Source organism: Scyliorhinus torazame, chromosome 8 (genome assembly GCF_047496885.1).
Source record: "Scyliorhinus torazame isolate Kashiwa2021f chromosome 8, sScyTor2.1, whole genome shotgun sequence".
In the NCBI taxonomy this organism is placed as follows: Eukaryota; Metazoa; Chordata; class Chondrichthyes; order Carcharhiniformes; family Scyliorhinidae; genus Scyliorhinus; species Scyliorhinus torazame.
The window spans coordinates 126,507,632-126,526,397 of NC_092714.1; the positions used below are offsets into that span (position 1 = coordinate 126,507,632).

The window sequence follows — 18,766 nt, forward strand, 5'->3', positions numbered from 1 at the left end:
ATAGGCACCAACAATATAGGTAAAAAAACGGAATGAGGTCCGACGAGCTGGATTCAGTGAGTTAGGAGTTAACTAAAAAGTAGGACCTCAAAGGTAGTAATCTCAGGATTGCTACCAGTGCCACGCGCTAGTCAGAGTAGGAATGTCAGGATAGATAGGATGAATGCGTGGCTCAAGAGATGGTGCAAGAGGGAGGGATTCAAATTCCTGGGGCATTGGAACTGGTTCTGGGGGAGGTGGGACCAGTACAAACTGGACGGTCTGCACCTGGGCAGGACTGGAACCAATGTCCTAGAGGGGGGGGGGGTGTTTGCCAGAGCTGTTGGGGAGGGTTTAAACTAATATGGCAGGGGGATGGGATCCAATGTCAGAGGGAAGTAAACCGGGGCCAGAATCAAAAAGCAGTAAGCGGGAATGTGTAAGGCAGAGAAGCCGTAGTGAAAAATCAAAAAGGGCCACAGTACAGGGTACAGTGACTCAGGAGAGTGTGAAAAGGGAGGTGGCCAATGCAGGATTGAGGGTATTGTACCGAAATGCGCGCAGTATATGGAACAAGGTGAATGAGCTTGTTGTGCACGTTGAAATTGGCCGGTACGATGTTGTGGGCATCACAGAGACGTGGCTGCAAGGGGATCAGGGCTGGGATCTAAATATCCAAGGATACATGACCTATCGAAAGGACAGGCAGATGTGCAAAGGGGGTGAGGTTGCATTGTTAGTAAGGAATGAAGTTAAATCGATAGCAAGGAGCGATATCGGATCAGAAGGCATAGAATCTCTGTGGGTAGACTTGAGGAATCGCAAAGATAAAAAGACCCTGATGGGAGTTATGTACATGCCCCCTAGCAGTAGTCAGGATGTGGGGCAGAAAATAAATCAGGAGATAGAAAAGGCATGTAAAAAAGGCAATATTACAATAATCATGGGGGACTTCAATATGCAGGTGGACTGGGAAAATCAGGTTGGTAATGGATCCCAAGAAATGGAAATTTCTCTAAGAGATGTTTTTTTGGAGCAGCTTGTGACAGAGCCTACTAGGGAACAGGCAATTCTGGATTTGGTGATGTATAATGAGGCAGATTTGATTAGGGAACTTAAGATGAACGAACCCTTGGGGAGCAGTGACCACAATATGATAGAATTCACCCTGCAGTTTGAGAAGGAGAATCTGCAATCAGATGTAACAGTATTACAATTAAATAAGGGTAACTACAAAGACATGAGGGAGGAGCTGGCCAGAGTTGATTGGAGAAGGAGCCTAGCAGGGAAGACAGTGGAACAGCAATGGCAGGAGTTTTTGGGGGTTATTAGGGAGGCACAACAGAAATTCATCCCAAAGAGGAGAAAACATGCTAAGGGGAGGACAAGGCATCCATGGCTAACGAGGGATGTCAAGGACAGCATAAGGGCTAAGGAAAAAGCATACAAAGTGCTTTAGTGGGAAACCAGAGAATTGGAAAGCCTTTAAAAGCGAGCAGAGGACAACTAAAAAAGCAATAAGGGGGGAGAAGATGAAGTACGAGTGCAAGCTAGCTAGTAAGATAAAGGAAGATAGGAAGAGATGTTTTCAATATATAAAAGGTAAGAGAGAGGCAAAAATAGACATTGGACCACTAGAAAATGTGGCTGGAGAAGTAATAATAGGAAACAAAGAAATGGCAGACGAACTGAATAGTTACTTTGCATCAGTCTTCACGGTGGAAGACACCAGTGGGATGCCAGAGCTCCAGGAGAACCAGGGGGCAAAGATGAGTGTAGTGACCATTACTAAGGAGAAGAGTCTGGGGAAACTGAAAGGTCTGAAGGTGGATAAGTCACCTGGACCAGATGGACTACACCCCAGGGTCCTAAAAGAGATAGCTGAGGAAATTGTGGAGGCATTGGTGATGATCTTTTAGGAATCACTGGAGGCTGGAAGGGTCCCAGAGGACTGGACAGTGGCTAATGTAACACCACTGTTTAAGAAGGGAGGGAGGCAGAAGACGGGAAATTATAGGCCGGTTAGCCTGACTTCGGTCATTGGTAAGATTTTAGAGTTTGTTATTAGAGATCGCGAAGCACTTGGAAGTGCATGGTAAAATAGGACTCAGTCAGCACAGCTTTGGCAAAGGGAGGTCGTATCTGACAAATCTGTTAGAGTTCGTTGAGGAGGTAGCAAGCAAGTTAGACAAAGGAGAATCAGTGGACGTGATTTATTTAGATTTCCAGAAAGCCTTTGACAAGGTGCCGCATAGGAGACCGTTAAATAACTTAAAAGCCCATGGTGTTAAGGGTAAGATCCTGGCATGGATAGAGGATTGGCTGACTGGCAGAAGGCAAAGAGTGGGGATAAAGGGGTCTTTTTCAGGATGGCAGTCGGTGACTAGTGGTGTGCCTCTGGGGTCTGTGCTGGGACCACAACTGTTTACAATATACGTTAATGATCTGGAAGAAGGTACTGAAGGCACTGTTGCTAAGTTTGCATATGATACAAAGATCTGTAGAGGGACAGGTAGCATTGAGGAAGCAAGGGGGCTGCAGAAGGACTTGGACAAGCTGGGAGAGTGGGCAATGAAGTGGCAAATGAAATACAATGTGGAAAAGTGCGGTTATGCACTTTGGAAGGAGGAATCTAGGCATAGACTATTTTCCAAATGGGGAAATGCTTCGGAAAGCAAAAGCACACAGGGACTTGGGAGTCCTTGTTCACGATTCTCTTAGGGTTAATGTGCAGGTTCAGTCGGCAGTTAGGAAGGCAAATGCAATATTAGTATACATGTCAAGAAGGCTAGAATACAAGACCAGGGATGTACTTCTGAGGCTGTATAAGGCTCTGATCAGACCCCATTTGGAGTATTATGAGCAGTTTTGCGCCCCATATCTAAGGAAGGATGTGCTGGCCTTGGAAAGGGTCCAGAGGAGGTTCCAAGAATGATCCCTGGAATGAAGAACTTGTCGTATGAGGAAAGTTTGAAGACTCTGGATCTGTACTTGTTGGAATTTAGAAGGATGAGAGGGGATCTTATTGAAACGTACAAGATACTGTGAGGCCTAGATTGAGTGTACGTGGAGAGGATGTTTCCATGTGTAGGAAAAACTAGAACCAGAGGACACCATCTCAGACTAAAGGGACGATCCTTTAAAACAGAGATGAGGAGGAATTTTTTCAGCCAGAGGGTGGTGAATCTGTGGAACACTTTGCTGCAGAAGGCTGTGGAGGCCAATTCACTGAGTGTCTTTAAGGCAGAGATGGATAGGTTCTTGATTAATAAGGGGATCAGGGGTTATGGGGAGAAGGCAGGAGAATGGGGATGAGAAAATATCAGCCATGATTGAATGGTGGAGCAGACTCGATGGGCCAAGTGGCCTAATTCTGTTCCTATGTCTTATGGTATTATGGTCTAAAACTTACCATAAAAGCAGAATATATAGCTGGGTTCAAGAGCTGGTTAGGTGTGTTTCTCGAAAGAGCGAATTAACACTTGTGGGAAGAGCCAATTTTTAATAAACGGGTGGCAGTATTTCCTTCCCTGCCACCTGAAGAGTCAGTGAGTACAGTCGTTTAACACTCTGATAAGGATGAATTTTCTTTTGTCCCAAACTCGGGAGGAGGTCCCGCCTCGGAGCTGTTGGGCCAATCTGATCGTCACTGGGAGCAGTGGCCACTGCTGGGACTACAAACAATCGCTTAAGTCCTACAGCCAGTGCACAGGTAATTGTAGGGGCCTTTCAGCAGGCATAGAGAGAGAGACCCAGGGGCTGGGGGACTTGATGGAAAGTTCAGGGGTGAGCGGAGGGTGCACCTGAGGTTGGAGGATGACCTTGGGAACCGGCTGCTGGATGTAGAAAGGAGCCAGTGAAAGAAGCCCCTTCCGTTCCTGTCTGACCTGCTGGGGTCATCACCTTATCTCTGGTCTCCTGCCACTGGCTCCAATATTGAGGCCTGTCAGGAAGAGGCTATTAATGGGCCTCTTAAGGGCCTCAATTGAATGAAGGTGGATTGCCCGAGGCCTTGGCTGCCCCATTAAAATTGTGGATAGATCGGTGTAGGTGGTTGGGGGTATGGTGGGAAGTGCTCCCAGGGAATTTTACAGGTTCCCCTACCTGCAATGTATTGGCAGTGACCCATAAAACTCTGCTGTTGGGCTTGTCATCGTTTCCTGTTTATTAGAGATCTAGTGCTATGATAGGCCATTTTAGTTACATATGAAATCAAAAGGCTTGCACATTGAACATTTCTGTCACCCATGTTCTGGGCCAGGGTTTAGAGAACCCCGAAGTGTATCATGGAGTTCACCTGACCCACAACTTTTAATAGATTGTGGTATGGGGAGCACACGGCCCACTCTGCAGGTGTGGGACAGCAGAAAGGAAAAGTATTTTTCAATGCAAAACAATGTTTATTCTATGAACTCAAGTTAACCTTTTTAAAACATACAGTGAACATCTTAGCAACCATTAATTCAAATACAACCCCCAAAGAATACAACACATAAGTAATCCTGAAGCTGTCCTTTTAACATCCATAAGACTTAAAAACGAACTTTTAACAGAAGCACATCAGGTTAAAGTCACTACTGAGAGCAGTTATTAGTTTTAAATCACCAGAGAATTGATTTACAGTTTTTAGATTACAGAGAGGGAGACTAATACCCCTTCTGGCTGTGACTGCAGCTATCCAGCTCTGAAAACAAAACTAAAACACACCCTGCAGCAAACAGCCTAAAACAAAATTAAAAGCTGACAGACAGCCCAGCTCCACCCACACCCTGACATCACTAATAAATACGCATTTCTTAAAGGTACATTGTTTAAACACCCATTTCTTAAAGGTACTCTCACATGACACCTCCCCCCAAGAAACAAAAATAACCCATCGACTTCACCTTTTCATTATCCTTTAAGAAATGCACACAGGAAATATACTTTTTCGTTTAAAAAAAACAACACATGCAAACAGGTATAATAATAGTCCATTTTTTTCCGTTCTTCTTCCTCCAACTGGATTGACATCTCTTTGAACAAGAAGGTCTCTGCACGATCCGTCCATTTCTCTACGCCTCGGCATTTCTCTTTAAAGTCAGATACTTTAGTTCAATCTGATCAGAGTCCCTTGTAATTCTCCAACACAGGAGCATTGGTTATCACAGCTTTCAGGCAGTCAAAAGCCTGTTGAAAGTCCGCTGTCCACTGAAAGTTTCGACTTTTCTTCAAGTCTATTAGTGGACCAACCAGGCTACAAACATTTTTCACAAATGTTCGATCAAATCCACTCATGCCAAGAAATCGTATTATTTCCCTTCGTCTTGAGGGTATCGGAAACTCCTCAATAACTTTCGTTTTCACATCCGGTGTGACCATTCGACCCTGTCCGATCGTATGGCCAAGGAAAGTGACTTGAGCTTTTTAAAGTTCACTTTTAGCTAGGTTTATCACCAAACCCGCCTCCTGAAGTCGATCGAATAACTCCATCAAATGTTTTAAATGTTCTTTCAATGTCTGGCTGAAAATTACCAGATCGTCGATATATACCGCACAATTGGGTAATCCTGAAACAACATGTTAGTTAACCATTGAAATGTGGCTGGGGCGTTTTTCATGCCAAATGGCATAACTTTGAATTGGTATATACCATCTGGAGTCACAAAAGCTGAAATCTCCTTCGCCCTTTCGGACAAAGGTACCTGCCAGTAACCTTTAAGTAAATCCAGTTTGGAAATGAAAGCTGATTGTCCCACTTTCTCAATGCAATCCTCCAAACATGGGATAGGATAAGAGTCCGTTCTTGTAACTGCATTAACATTTCTATAGCCCACACACAACCGTTGGGTACCGTTTGGTTTAGGTACCATCACTACGGGTGAGCACCATTGGCTGCAACCCACTTCAATTATGCCATTTCTAAGCATACTCTCAATCTCTTTGTTAACCTGTGCCAATTTTAAAGGTTAAGTCTGTATGGATGTTGTTTGATTGGAACAGCCTTTCCCACATCTACATCATGCCTAGCCATTTTAGTACTTCCCAATTTATCTCCACAAACTTACCCATGTGATATCAATAACTCTTTCAGGTCAGTTCGTTTTTCCTCTGGAAGGTAACTCAACAATTTATCCCAATTTTGAAGAACATCCTCATTTTCCAATTTAATTTGAGGTATGCCAAAATCACAGTCATCTGGATTTGGTTCGTCACTTTGAGTTAGAATCATTAAAATCTCCTTTTCCTCCTTCCCTTTCAAAGTACCTTTTAAGCATATTCACATGACACACTCGGTGAGTCTTCCTTCTATCTGGTGTTTTTACCACATAATTCACCTCACTTCATTTCCTTTCAATCTGACAAGGTCCACAAAACCTAGTTTTTAAAGATTCACCTACCACTGGTAACAATACAAAAGCTTTATCTCCACTGGCAAATCTACGAACTTTGGATTTCTTGTCCACGACCCATTTCATCACATTTTGTGCTATTAAATGTTGTCTAGCCAATTCATCTGCTCTATTTAATCGTTCCCTAAAATTTGACACGTAATCCAACAATGTAAGTTCTGATTTCTCACTCACCAATTTTTCCTTAATCAATTTAAGTGGTCCTCTTACCTCATGACCAAAAATTAGTTCAAAAGGACTGAATTTGGTTGACTCATTAGGTGCATCCCTAATTGCAAACAGTACGAATGGAATTCCTTTATCCCAATCCTCTGGATAATCGTGACAATACGCCCTCAACATTGTCTTTAATGTCTGATGCCACCTTTCTAACGCTCCCTGCGATTCTGGATGGTACGCAGTTGATTTAAATTGTTTTATTCCTAAGCTATCCATAACTTCTTTGAATAACCTTGAGGTAAAATTTGATCCTTGATCCGATTGTATTTCTGTGGGTAGTCCATATCGAGTAAAGAATTTAAGTAACTGCTCCACAATCTCTTTAGCTGTAATATTACGTACTGGAATGGTCTCTGGAAACCTAGTAGACACATCCACTATGGTCAAAAGATATTGATTCCCACTTTTTGTTTTAGGAAGCGGTCCTATGGAATCAATTAGGACCCTTGTAAAAGGTTCCTCAAGTGCTGGAATGGGTATTAAGGGCGCTGGTTTTATCACTGCTTGAGGTTTCCCTATCACTTGACATGTGTGACATGATTGACAAAATTTAACTACATCCTTATGTAGTCCAGGCCAATAAAAATGTTTTTGGATTTTAGCTTGAGTTTTACTTATTCCCAAATGACCTCCCACTGGTACCTCATGTGCAACTCGCAACACCTCCTTTCTATACCCTACCGGCAATACTACTTGATGAACTTCTGCCCACTTTTCATCCGCCTGCATATGTCAAGGTCTCCATTTTCTCATCAAGACATGACTTTTACGATAATAACACTCTGGTATACACTCAGATTCCTCTTCCGTGCATGCTTTCTGATACATCCGTTTTATTTCTCCCAAGGGGATTGGAGGCCCCCAGCTGCATGCCCCTTGGGCAGGATGGTGCCCTGGCACTGCTGGTGCCACCTGGGTACCCTGGCATTGCCAACTTGACACCCTGACAGTGCCACCTGAGTGCCAGCCTGACAGTGCGCAGGTGGTACTGCAAGATGGCAGGGGCACTGCCAATGTGCCAAGCTGGCATTTTGTGCACGCGATTGGGCTGGAGTTGCCTACTGAGGGTGTTGGGAGGTGCAGGGGGGGGGGGGGGCCCTCCCATGTTCTATTCGGGGGGGGGCCCTCCCATGTTCTATTCGGAGGGGGGCGGGGGGGGGGGGGGGGGGAGATCGGGGATTTTTTTGTGGGCCTCGGAGCTTTTGTCGGACGTTCCGGCTAGCAGAGCTCCCGTTGCCTATGTGCGGCCTTGCCGTTGAATAACCATGTGATTCTCGGCATGTGAGTGCTGGTTAACATGCGGCTAAACACGCTCGCTCAGGGACTTTGTTCCCTTTTGGGAAGATCGTGCCCTACAACTTATGACCTAGCTTTCTGTTATGGAATTTTCTGTTTAGAACGTTTCAAGCCATTCTAAATTGTACAGGAAAGGGTTGATCTACGGTGCTATTATAACGGTGGTAAGAATTTTGTCCTTTTTGTTCTTGAATTGCTTTGTAAACATATTACATGTACAGAGATCTAAACATAGAGATTTTAAAATAGTTGTAGCAGCACGTTGTTTAGATTTAATTGCAGTTTTGTTTTAAACTTTTGCTGCAGATTCGTACCTGAGGGTTAAAGTAGAAGACGATACAGAAGCTGTGATATTCAATGGAGCCGAAATGGTGGACATTCAGAATGGTTCATCGTCCCTTACTACTGATGATCAGCCACAAGTGAACAACCAAAAAAGATATCTGGCTGCTGTAGTTTATGGTAAATAATGTTTTAATCCTAAACAAAGGTCTTTTCTGTTGTAAGAAGAATACATTCTTTGTCAGTGCTATATTTACAGGAGCCTAAGCAAAAGTCACTTGGAATCATAGTCACAAAGGAAGGCCATTCAGCTCATCAAGTCCATGCTAGCTTTCTGCAGAGAAAACTGATCAGTCCCATTCGCTATTCTAATCCTGCTGCCCTGCAATTTTTCAAATGCCTATCCAATTTCCTATTGATATCGTTGATTGTCTCTGCTTCCACCAGCCTCCAAGATGCGAGTTTCAGATCATTACCATTCACTACATTTAAATTATTTCTCACATCCCCCTCCACCCACAACTCTTGCCCAAAACCTTAAATCTGTGTCCCCTAGTGTTTATACCGTCAGCTCATGTGAACAGTTTTTCCCTGTCTACCTTATCCAAACCTTTCCCAATTTAGACACTGTACTGATTTGATTTATTGTGACATGTACCGAAGTACAGTGAAAAGTATTTTTCTGCGGCCAAGGGAACGTCCACAGTATGTACATAGTGGACAAAAAAAGAATAATCGATAGAGTACATTGACAAATGGTACATCGACAAACAGTGATTGGTGACAGAGCGGAACAAGGGCCATACAAAGCAAATACATGAGCAAGAGCAGCATAGGACGTCGTGAATCGTGTTCTTACGGGGAACAGATCAGTCCGAGGGTGAGTCATTGAGGAGTCTAGTAACTGTGGGGAAGAAGCTGTTCCTATGTCTGGATGTGCAGGTCTTCAGACTTCGGTATCTTCTGCCTGATTGAAGGATCTGGAAGAAGGCAAAGCCTGGGTGGGAGGGGTCTCTGATAATGTGGTCTACCTTCCTGAGGCAGCGGGAGGTGTAGACAGAATCAATGTGAGGGTGGAAAGCTTGTGTGATAAGTTGGGCTGAGTTCACCACACTCTGCAGCTTCTTGCGACCTTGGATCGAGCAGTTGCCATAGGCTGTGATGCAGCCGAATTGGATGCTCTTTATGGCACATCTGTAGAAGTTTTCGAGAGTCGATGCAGACATGCCAATTTTCTTTCGCTTCCATAGGAAGTAGAGATGTTGTTGGACTTTCTTGACTGTTGCATCAATGTGAGTGCTATGCTTCCTGAAGTCGATGATCAGTTCCTTGGTCTTTCCGACATTTAGAGAGGTTGTTTTCGGTACACCATGCAACCAAGTGATCCAGCTCCCTTCTGTAGTCTGATTTGTCGTTGTAGTGATACAACCCACCACAGTCATATCATCCGCAAACTTATAGATTGAGTTGGAGTTAAATCTTGCCACACAGTCGTGTGTGTATAGGTAGTATGATAGAGGACTGAGCACACATCCTTGCGGGGCCCCGGTGTTGAGGAGGTGCTGTTGCCTGTCCTGACAGATTGCAGTCTGTTGGTGAAGAAGTCAAGGATCCAACTGCACAGGGAGGGGTCAAGTCCAAGATTGGAGTTTGGTTCTGAGTCTTGTCAGGATAATGGTGTTGAAGGCAGAGCTGCAGTCTATGAACAGCAGTCTCAGGTAGGTGTCCTTGTTGTCGAGGTGTTCGAGTGTTGATTGTAGAACCAGTGAGATAGCGTCTGCAGTGGACCGGTTGCGTGATAGGCAAACTGCAGTGGATCGAGACCGTCTGGGAGGCTGGCAGTGATCCATCTCATGACTAGTCGCTCGAAGCATTTCATGATAACAGACATCAGTACCACCGGTCAGTAGCCGTTGAGGCAGGCTACCTTGTTCTTCTTTGGTACTGGTATTACGGTGTTTTTCTTGAAGGAGGTAGGGACCTCGGAGCGGAGGAGTGAGATGTTGAAGATGTCTGCGAATATACTCGCCACCTGGTCTGCGCAGGCTCTGAGTGCTCGCCCAGGGACTCCGTCAGGGCCTGTCGCTTTCCGCTGTACTTTAGATTATTTAGATTGTTCCTTGTTCTTCTGCATTATTAGCCTAAGCTTTCTGATGCAATGATCACTCTTACCCAAGTGTTTCCCCACCGACACATTAACTTGTCTCATTCACCAGCAACAGATCCGATGTACCAAGAATATATTGGTCAGGGATGTTCTCCTGAACACAAGTCATAAACTCTCCCTCTCCTTATCCTTTACTTTAAACCTATCCCAATCGATGTTTGGATATATAAATATTACCACTCTCCAGCTTTCGCAAAAATCTGTGATTTCCCTACAGATTTGCTCTTCTATCCCCTCTCTCACTATTAGGAGGCCTATAGAATACTCTCAGTATTGAAGATGTCCACTGCTTTCCGCTGTACTTTAGATTATTTAGTTTGCTTCTCAACTCTGACCAAATGGATCCTGTCCTTATCGCCTCAAGGACATCCTCTTCCTAATCATACAATGTTTTCCCTAATCAGTACTGCTGCCCCTTCCCCTTCCCTATCTTTTCTGAACACATCAAATCCTTGCATATTAAGGCGCCCAGTCCTCATCAATTTTAAACCACATTTCCATTATTGCCACTATGTCATATTTCCTGACATATATTTGTGCTTTGTAACTCATCAGTGTTCTTCACCACACTTCATTATTTTTACATGCATGCATCTGTATTCCTCATAGATGGCCCATTGAAACTCATCTTTCTATTTCTGTAACTGACTGAGCTTTATCTTTGGAATTCTCTACACCAGAGGGAAGCTCAGTCATTGTGTATGTTTTAAAGCAGAGATTAATAGATTTCTGATTAACAATAACATAAAGGGTTATGGAAATAGTGTGGGTAAAAGACATTGAACTTCCTGCAAGATGGCACCGGAGCGAGGTGATTCTCTGCGAGCTCTCCCTAACAGATCCTCTTTTTATTTATCTTATACTCGTTCTAATCTTTTAAAATTTAATTCTAAGACTAACATTATTACTTACCTCTCTCTTTTACCTTGTGTTGCCCTATTATGTATTTTCTTTTATTTCCTTTTATTTTCATGTACTTAATGATCTGTTGAACTGCTCGCAGGAAAATACTTTTCACCGTACCTCGGTAGACATGACAATAAACAAATCCAATCCAATCCAGTTGAACTTTCCGATGAGCCATGATCATATTGAATAGCGGAGCAGGCTTGATGGGCTGAATGGCCTACTCCTGTTGCCTGCACTAGGGTAACTGTCAGATTATTCCAATAATTTATCTTTGAATAAACATTTTTTCTAATTCAATTGGTTTTAAGTTAGGGGGGATGGGTGGAGACAGACCTTGGGGGCAAAGGGGGGAGAGCTGCCAATCTAGATGGGAGGTCGGGAATGGAGGCATCCCACCCTTTCCTATCCAAGACCAGAACAGGGTGATCTCCCTGCATTCTTGAACTCCTCCCACCAGTCAAAATATTGCACCAGTCAAAATATTGCAGGCAAGTGGAAAGCAAGCAGCCCTCAAGTGGTCAATAATTGGCATTTAGCAGGCAGCACATGGCACAGTCGTTAGCACTGCTGCCTGCAGCGCTGAGGCCCTGGGTTCGAATCCCGGCCCTGGGTCACTGTCCATGTGGAGTTTGCACATTCTCCCTGTGTCTGTGTGGGTTTCACCCCCACATCCCAAAGATTTGCAGATTAGGTGGATTGGCCACGCTAAATTGCCCCTTAATTGGAAAAAAATAATTGGCACTTAAAGGCCTCCATTAAGGTAAGGGTGTATGGCTGTCCTAGGCCTCACCCAGTCCTATATAACTGGACAGGCCAACCTTCCCTCCTGCCCCAAAACTTGCAAACAGGCCAGCAAGAGATTAAAATTGTAGCTGTACTATCTTTAACTGTTCTCGTGAGTTATGGTTGAACGACTTTTCCCATATAATTATTTGTGCTGCCAATACATGTAGTTGGTTCCCATTTGATGTGTGGTGACTAACATTGGGCACAGTATTTCAGCCAAGCTCTGACCAGTGCATTGTAAAACCTCCGCTCACTTCTGTGCTGTGTGCTCCAGTGTTCTGGCTGTGCACCTCCATGTTCAGGCCTACCTTTTCATTTAGAATCAGCATGGAGGTTCTAGACTTTTAGAATGTCGCATTTAAAGTTGTATTTTTAAAAAATGGGTTATGGCGATTTTTACGGCATTTGTGTATATATCCATCAAACACAACCAAAACCAAAAAGAGAACAAACAGGAAATCAATAACAAATAAATACCCAGTGCCCCTCCACCCACCCTGCCACTTGATGAAGGCGCTGCGCTCCGAAAGCTAGTGATTCTAAACAAACCTGTTGGACTTTAACCTGATGTTGTAAGACTTCGTACTGTGCCCACCCCAATCCAACGCCGGCATCTTCACAATATCCCTTTTTAACCCCAAAGATTCCCCACCCTCCCCCTGCTGACTTCTTAACTATCTTTGAAGAAGTCGATAAACAGTTTCCATCTCTGGGCAAACACCTCCACAGTCCTTCTCAAGGATCAAACATCCTTCTTGATGTTTTCCAACCTACGGAATTCCGCGAGTTGGCTCATCCACATCCCTGGTTTCGGCAGCCCCGAGTCCCTCCATTCCAACAAGATCTGTCTCCGGACTACTAGGGAGACAAAGGCCAAGACGTTGTCCTCTCTCGCCCCCTGGACTCCCGGGTCTCCCAACACTCCAAAAATCGCCACTTCTGGACCAGGGACAACCTTCACCCTCTGACGAATCCCCGCCAAAATCCCTCCAGTTTCAGACAGGCCCAAAACATGTGGACATGGTTCGCGGGGCTTCCCGTGCACCACCACACCGATCCTCCACCCCCTCAAAAAACCTACACATTCAGGCCACTGTCATGGACTACTTAAAATTGAATGAAGCTAAGCCTAACACAGGAAAAGGATGCATTCACCCTCCTCCATAACCCAGCCTTCCCCCCACATCTACTTAACTTCTCCTATCGGGGCACCTTCCCAGTCCATTAATTCCTTGGAGATCTCCGACACCCTGCCCTCACCAACCCCTGTTTTCGACACCATCTTGTCCTGCAACCACTGGGGCGGCAGGTTAGGAAAGGACGGCATCTGTTTCCTCACATAGTCCCGCACCTGTAAGTACCAGAACCCATTCCCACCTGGCAGCTCATACTCCTCTTCCAGTCCCTCCAAGCTCGGAAGCTACCCCCCCACCAATAAGTCTCAAAACCGCTCAATCCCTGCCCGCCGCCCTCCCCAGAACCCCACGTCCAGCCCCATTGGAGCGAACCTGTGATTCCTGCAAATTGGTGCACAAACCAAGGAACCCTCCAGCCTCAGGTGCTGCCGCCTCTGTCCCCACGCTCTCCGGGCCACCACCGGACTTGTGGAGTACCTGGCCGGCGACAATGGCAGAGGCACTGTCAACAGTGCCCCTAAGCTAGTGTCCTTACAAGAAGCTGCCTCCATCCGCTCCCACCCTGACCCCGTCCTCTCCCCCATTACCCACTTCCTGACCATGGCTATATTCACTGCCCAGTAGTAGTTCATCAAATTTGGCAAGGCCAGCCCCTCCTCTCTCTCACCCCTCCACCTCATGTCCCCGCTCCAGCATCACCTTCTTTACCTGTGGAGCTTTCCTTGCCACCCCCGCGATCAATGCATTAATCTTCCTAAAGAAGGCCATTGGAATAAAAATTGAAAGGTTCTAGAGCACGAATAAAAATCTCGGGGCTACTGCCAACTTCACTGACTGTACCTGCCCTGCCAACGGGAGCACATATCAGCTCTTAAAATCGCCTTCATCTGCTCCACCAGCCGCGCCAAATTCAATTTATGTAGCTGCTCCCATTTCCGCGCCACCTGGATGCCCAGTTACCTGAAACACGTCCCCACAACCTTAAACGGACTCTTGCCCAACCCCCTCTCCTGCTCTCTCACCTGGATCATAAAGACCTCACTCTTCCCCATGTTTAACCTATACCCAGAGAACCGGCCGAATTCCTCCAAAATGTCCATGATTCCCTCTAATGAGTCTGATATGTAAAGCAACAGATCGTCCGCATATAGCGAGACCCTGTGCAACCCCCCCCCCCCCCCCCCCCCCCCCCACACTATCCATTTCCAACCCCTTGACACACTAAGCGCCATTGCCAGTGGCTCTATCGCCAAGGCAAAGAGAAACTGGGAGAGTGGGTATACCTGCCTTGTCCCATGATGCAGCCTAAAATATCCCGAATTCACCCGGTCCGTTCTTACACTCACTGCCGGTGACTGATATAACAACCGGACCCAATCCACAAACCCCTGCCCGAACCCAAACTGCCTCAGTACTTCCCACAAATATTCCCATTCTACCCGATCAAAGGCCTTCTCCGTTTCTATAGCGACCACCACCTCCACATTCCGTCTCTCCGAGGGCATCGTTATAACGTTCAATAAACACCTAACGTTAGCCTCACCTTTACAAACCCCATCTGGTCTTTCGATATCACCCCTGGCGCACAGTCCTCCATCTGTCAGGCCAAGATCTTTGCCAACAACTTGCCGTCTATATTCAGCAGTGATATCGGGCGGTAGGACACACATTGCTCCGGGTCCTTATCCTGCTTCAAAATTACGCATATCGAGGCCTGCGATAATGTGGGGGTGCTGCCCCATCTCATTAAATGGCCTTATCAGCAGGGGCCCCAGGTCTCCTAGAAACTTTCTATAAATTTACACCAGGAAGCCATCTGGGCCCGGGGCCTTCCCTGCCCACATTGCCCCCAAACCATCCATCACCTCCACCAGTCCAATGGGTGCTCCCAACCCCTCTGCCAGATCCTTCTCTACCTTGGGGAACTCCAATCTGTCCAGAATTCACCACATTCCTCACACCCCAGTTGGGGGCTCCGATTCATAAAGCCTCCTGTAAAATTCCTCAAGTACCCCATTCACCTCCACCGGGTCCAGTACCACTCTACCCTCCCGTCCTTCTCCCTTCCAATCTCCCACCCTGCTTCCTGAGCTGGCGGGCCAGTATCATACTAGCCTTCTCCCTGTACTCATACACTGCCCCTGTGACCCTCCACAACTACTGCTTTCCCCATGGTCACCAGCCCAAACTTCATCCGAGGTCCACTTGCAAGTTCACCTAGTGCAGTGCGTGGTCTGAAACCACGATCGCTGACTACCCCGAGCCGCCACTCCGCTTTGCCCACCACAAAAAATATCAATCCAAGAGTACCCTCTGTGCACATGGGAGAAGTAGGAGAACTTCTTCGCCCTCTGCCTCCCAAACCTCCATGGCCCCCCCTCCCATGTGCTTCATGAACCCCTTCAGCTCCTTCGCCACCGCCGACACCCTCCCCGACCTCGGGCTCGACCGATCCAAATCTGGGTCAATGACTGTATTAAAGTCCCCCTCGCTCCCTTCTTCTCGCTCCGCTTCTGGTCCGTGGACCCATCCACCAGCCTCACCAGTGGAGTTAAACTTTTACCAGTCACCCCTGCACCTTTTTTTCAACAAAACATCCACTTACAAATGGGGAAAAGGTCTGAAAGAAAACACCTGGAGCGAGAGCTGCCAAATGTGTGACCACTCACTCCATGGCTGCCACCAGAAGTCCTAAAGTTGTATTTTTTGTCGGTTTTTAAAAGTTCTGTCTGGTTTTGCTTTTCTTGTTCGCTGTTTTTCAGTGCAGAAACCAGGAGCAGAAGGTCCTCGCAGTGATTTAGGTATGAATGCAAATGAGTCTGCTGCACGCTTGCCACAAGAGTGCCTACCAAACAGAAATGACATTTCATCTAGTACTACATCGCATGAGGCTAGACCCAGGAGTGGAGAATACACTTACACTTACAGACCAAAAAGAAGGAAGATCACAATCCATAATGCAGTAGGTATTGCAACCAAGTTTGAAAATAAAAAATATTTGGGGAGAAATAAAAGTACACAATTCAGTTCAAAAACAAATCACCACTGAATTTGCTGTTTGTGGGTGTCTTGAGTATTTGGCCCCTATTTTGTTCTTGCTGGCCTTTTATTACTCAAATATGACCTTTTAAGAATGGGTCTGTTAGTCAAGGAAGTCACCGGAGGGTCTCCGTTCCACTGGGTGGCTGTGCTATTGTCCAATCTGTGGTTGCTTCAAACAGGGACAGAGAATATTGGACTGCATGTAGCTCTGCTGCTGATCTATGAGGGGAATCTCGTACACATTATTATTCTTTCATGGGACCTGGGCGTCGTTGTCTGGGCCAACATTTGTTGCCCATTCCTTATTGCCCTTGAATTGAATGGCTTGCTGGGCCGCTTCAGAGGGTAGTTAAGAGTCAACCACATTGCTGTGCATCTGGATCACGTGTAGGCCAAGACCAGGTAAGGACGGCAAATTTAATGGACATTAGTGAACCAGATAGCTTTTTAAGACAATCAACAATAGTTTTGCGGTCACTGTTACCGAGACTAGCTTTCAATACCAGCTTTTATTAATTAAATTTAAGTGCCACCGGCTGCCCTGCTGGGATTTGAACCTGTGTCCCCAAAACGTTAGTCTAGGTCCCAGGCTACAAGTTCAGTGACATTACCACTACTCCACTGCCTCCCTAAATGTGTCAAGGGTTTCCCTTGTATCCAACGAGCTCCTGATAGGATGTTCTTTCTCTTGTTCCATTATTGTTATGTAATGCAACCACCAGGTTGGTAGAAGGCAAACTTGATGGGCCTGAGGCTTTCTTCATCGCCCAATTCCTATGAGGTTCATACAACAGCTTTCAGGCCGAGAATTTCTGTTGCAGATAATGCCCAATGAATGTTTGAAACTGGATAAATGCTTAATGTGTTTAAATTGTGTTTCTCTCTTCCCTGGCAGCATTAACTCATTTCAAACAATTGGGTTAACACAGGAGAGTCCTACAGATTCAACACTATTATTATCGACGGTATCTTCTGTCTTTAGTGTTCGTGTAAAATAACAAGGTTGAATCCTGCAGTGGTGAACAACCCAGGCTGTCAAACGTGCATGATACACTTGTGCCTCTTTGCCTCACTGCACTAATGCTGATGATAGCCCTACATCAAAGAAAAAGCCTTTAGTGGCACTGGGCCCCAGGTAACAAGACCATGCTTTAGGCACAATTTTAAATGTTGCCTCAGGAGATGGAGGAGACCACTTTTTTTTTGGATGTTCCATGCTTCATCTACTTAGTAACTCTGTATGATCTGGAAATGCAGCTACTGGCCATTACCATTGACAGATGTTTTGCAGCTGTCAAGAGTTTTCATCGCAACTTGCCGTCAATGGTGCACAGTTCCTTTTTAAGGGGGTCTCTAATGTAAATCAGGTAGAATTTTACTTCCTTCAGAGGAACCTCGAGGTAAGGGGTCCTGGAGCAACAAAAAGCTAATTTCTGCTAATCAATCCACCATCAATGATGGCCTTTCTTCCCGTGTGAAGGGAGCTCGGAACTTAATAATTTTCAACTCTTTTTTTTTTCATGGTGATTGAATGCCTAAAATCACTGTAATAGGAAATAAGAACCCATCAATTGTGGCATCAACTTGGAGATTGAACTCTCTATGTTTTGGCTAATTAATCCTGATTTTAAACAAGTATCAAAGCACATCACAGGGCTCCATACACTGCACTAATACACTTTAATCATGGCTCATAAATATCATCTATACAATTTAATCATTGCTGTATTTTTATGTTCATGAGTTTGCTGCCTGCCTTCACTTTAATGCTGGAAAGAATAGCCTTTGGCTCGTCCAATGATGATGATCCAAAAAAATAGAAATTTAACTGATTCCTCTATCCCACTTCTAATCGGTTTGTGTGTGTTAATTATCTACAGCCTCAGATGAGAACCAGAGACACAGGAGATTATGCAGACTATGAAGAAAACGGTGACTTTGTTTATGACTACAGTGCTGACTATGAATGTGTGAGTAATCCTAGTTTAACAGTCACTGTGCTTCTGTCTAGCCTAGTTAGATGTATTCTCCATCTCATTTAGTGCGTGCTCATAATACGTTCATATTTTTAAAATCTATACATACCCTAAGTAAAAAGTAGAACAGATTACTTTTAAATGTAGAATTTAAATGATGTATTTGATTGATTTGGCTATTTCTTTTTAAGTTTTAAAATTTGACTATCCATTTGGGGGAAAAAATGTCCCTGTTTCACATTCCTCTCTGATCTGAGAGCACCCCCCCCCCCCCCCCCGCCCACCTCAACACAAAGTGGGGTTTCATACCACGAAAATCACTTTTCCTGGTATCTGCCGTTAAAGATGAGATCATGGCGTCGGGATTAGTCACTCCTCCCAGTTACCACCTCTGACATGAAAACCCAGCTCCTAGCCTCTATTTGTCACCTCGCTTATAACACAGTCGAGATCTGGAACTTGTGTGTTGCAATTGAAGAGTACAGTGCCCATCCCTGCTGCTCTGCGCAGATTGTTATTTGGCATCCAACAAAATCTGGAAAATTAATGGAAAAGAATGAAGAATTTATATTTATTCATGTC

The 18,766-nt window shown here is 45.2% G+C and overlaps 1 protein-coding gene across 5 annotated transcripts in view; it reads left to right on the forward strand.

Moving 5' to 3' along the window:
- The window catches only part of LOC140428098 (uncharacterized), a 135,484-nt gene that overhangs the window by 33,211 nt on the left and 83,507 nt on the right, over window positions 1–18,766 (forward strand). For 4 of the 5 annotated variants that reach the window (XM_072514146.1, XM_072514147.1, XM_072514148.1 and 1 more), the window contains 3 exons: window positions 8,193–8,348; window positions 15,929–16,128; window positions 18,089–18,178. In XM_072514146.1, the coding sequence (XP_072370247.1) occupies window positions 8,193–8,348; window positions 15,929–16,128; window positions 18,089–18,178 (446 nt within the window). The remainder of the gene's footprint in view (window positions 1–8,192; window positions 8,349–15,928; window positions 16,129–18,088; window positions 18,179–18,766) is intronic. The other variant, XM_072514151.1, reaches the window with a different exon arrangement.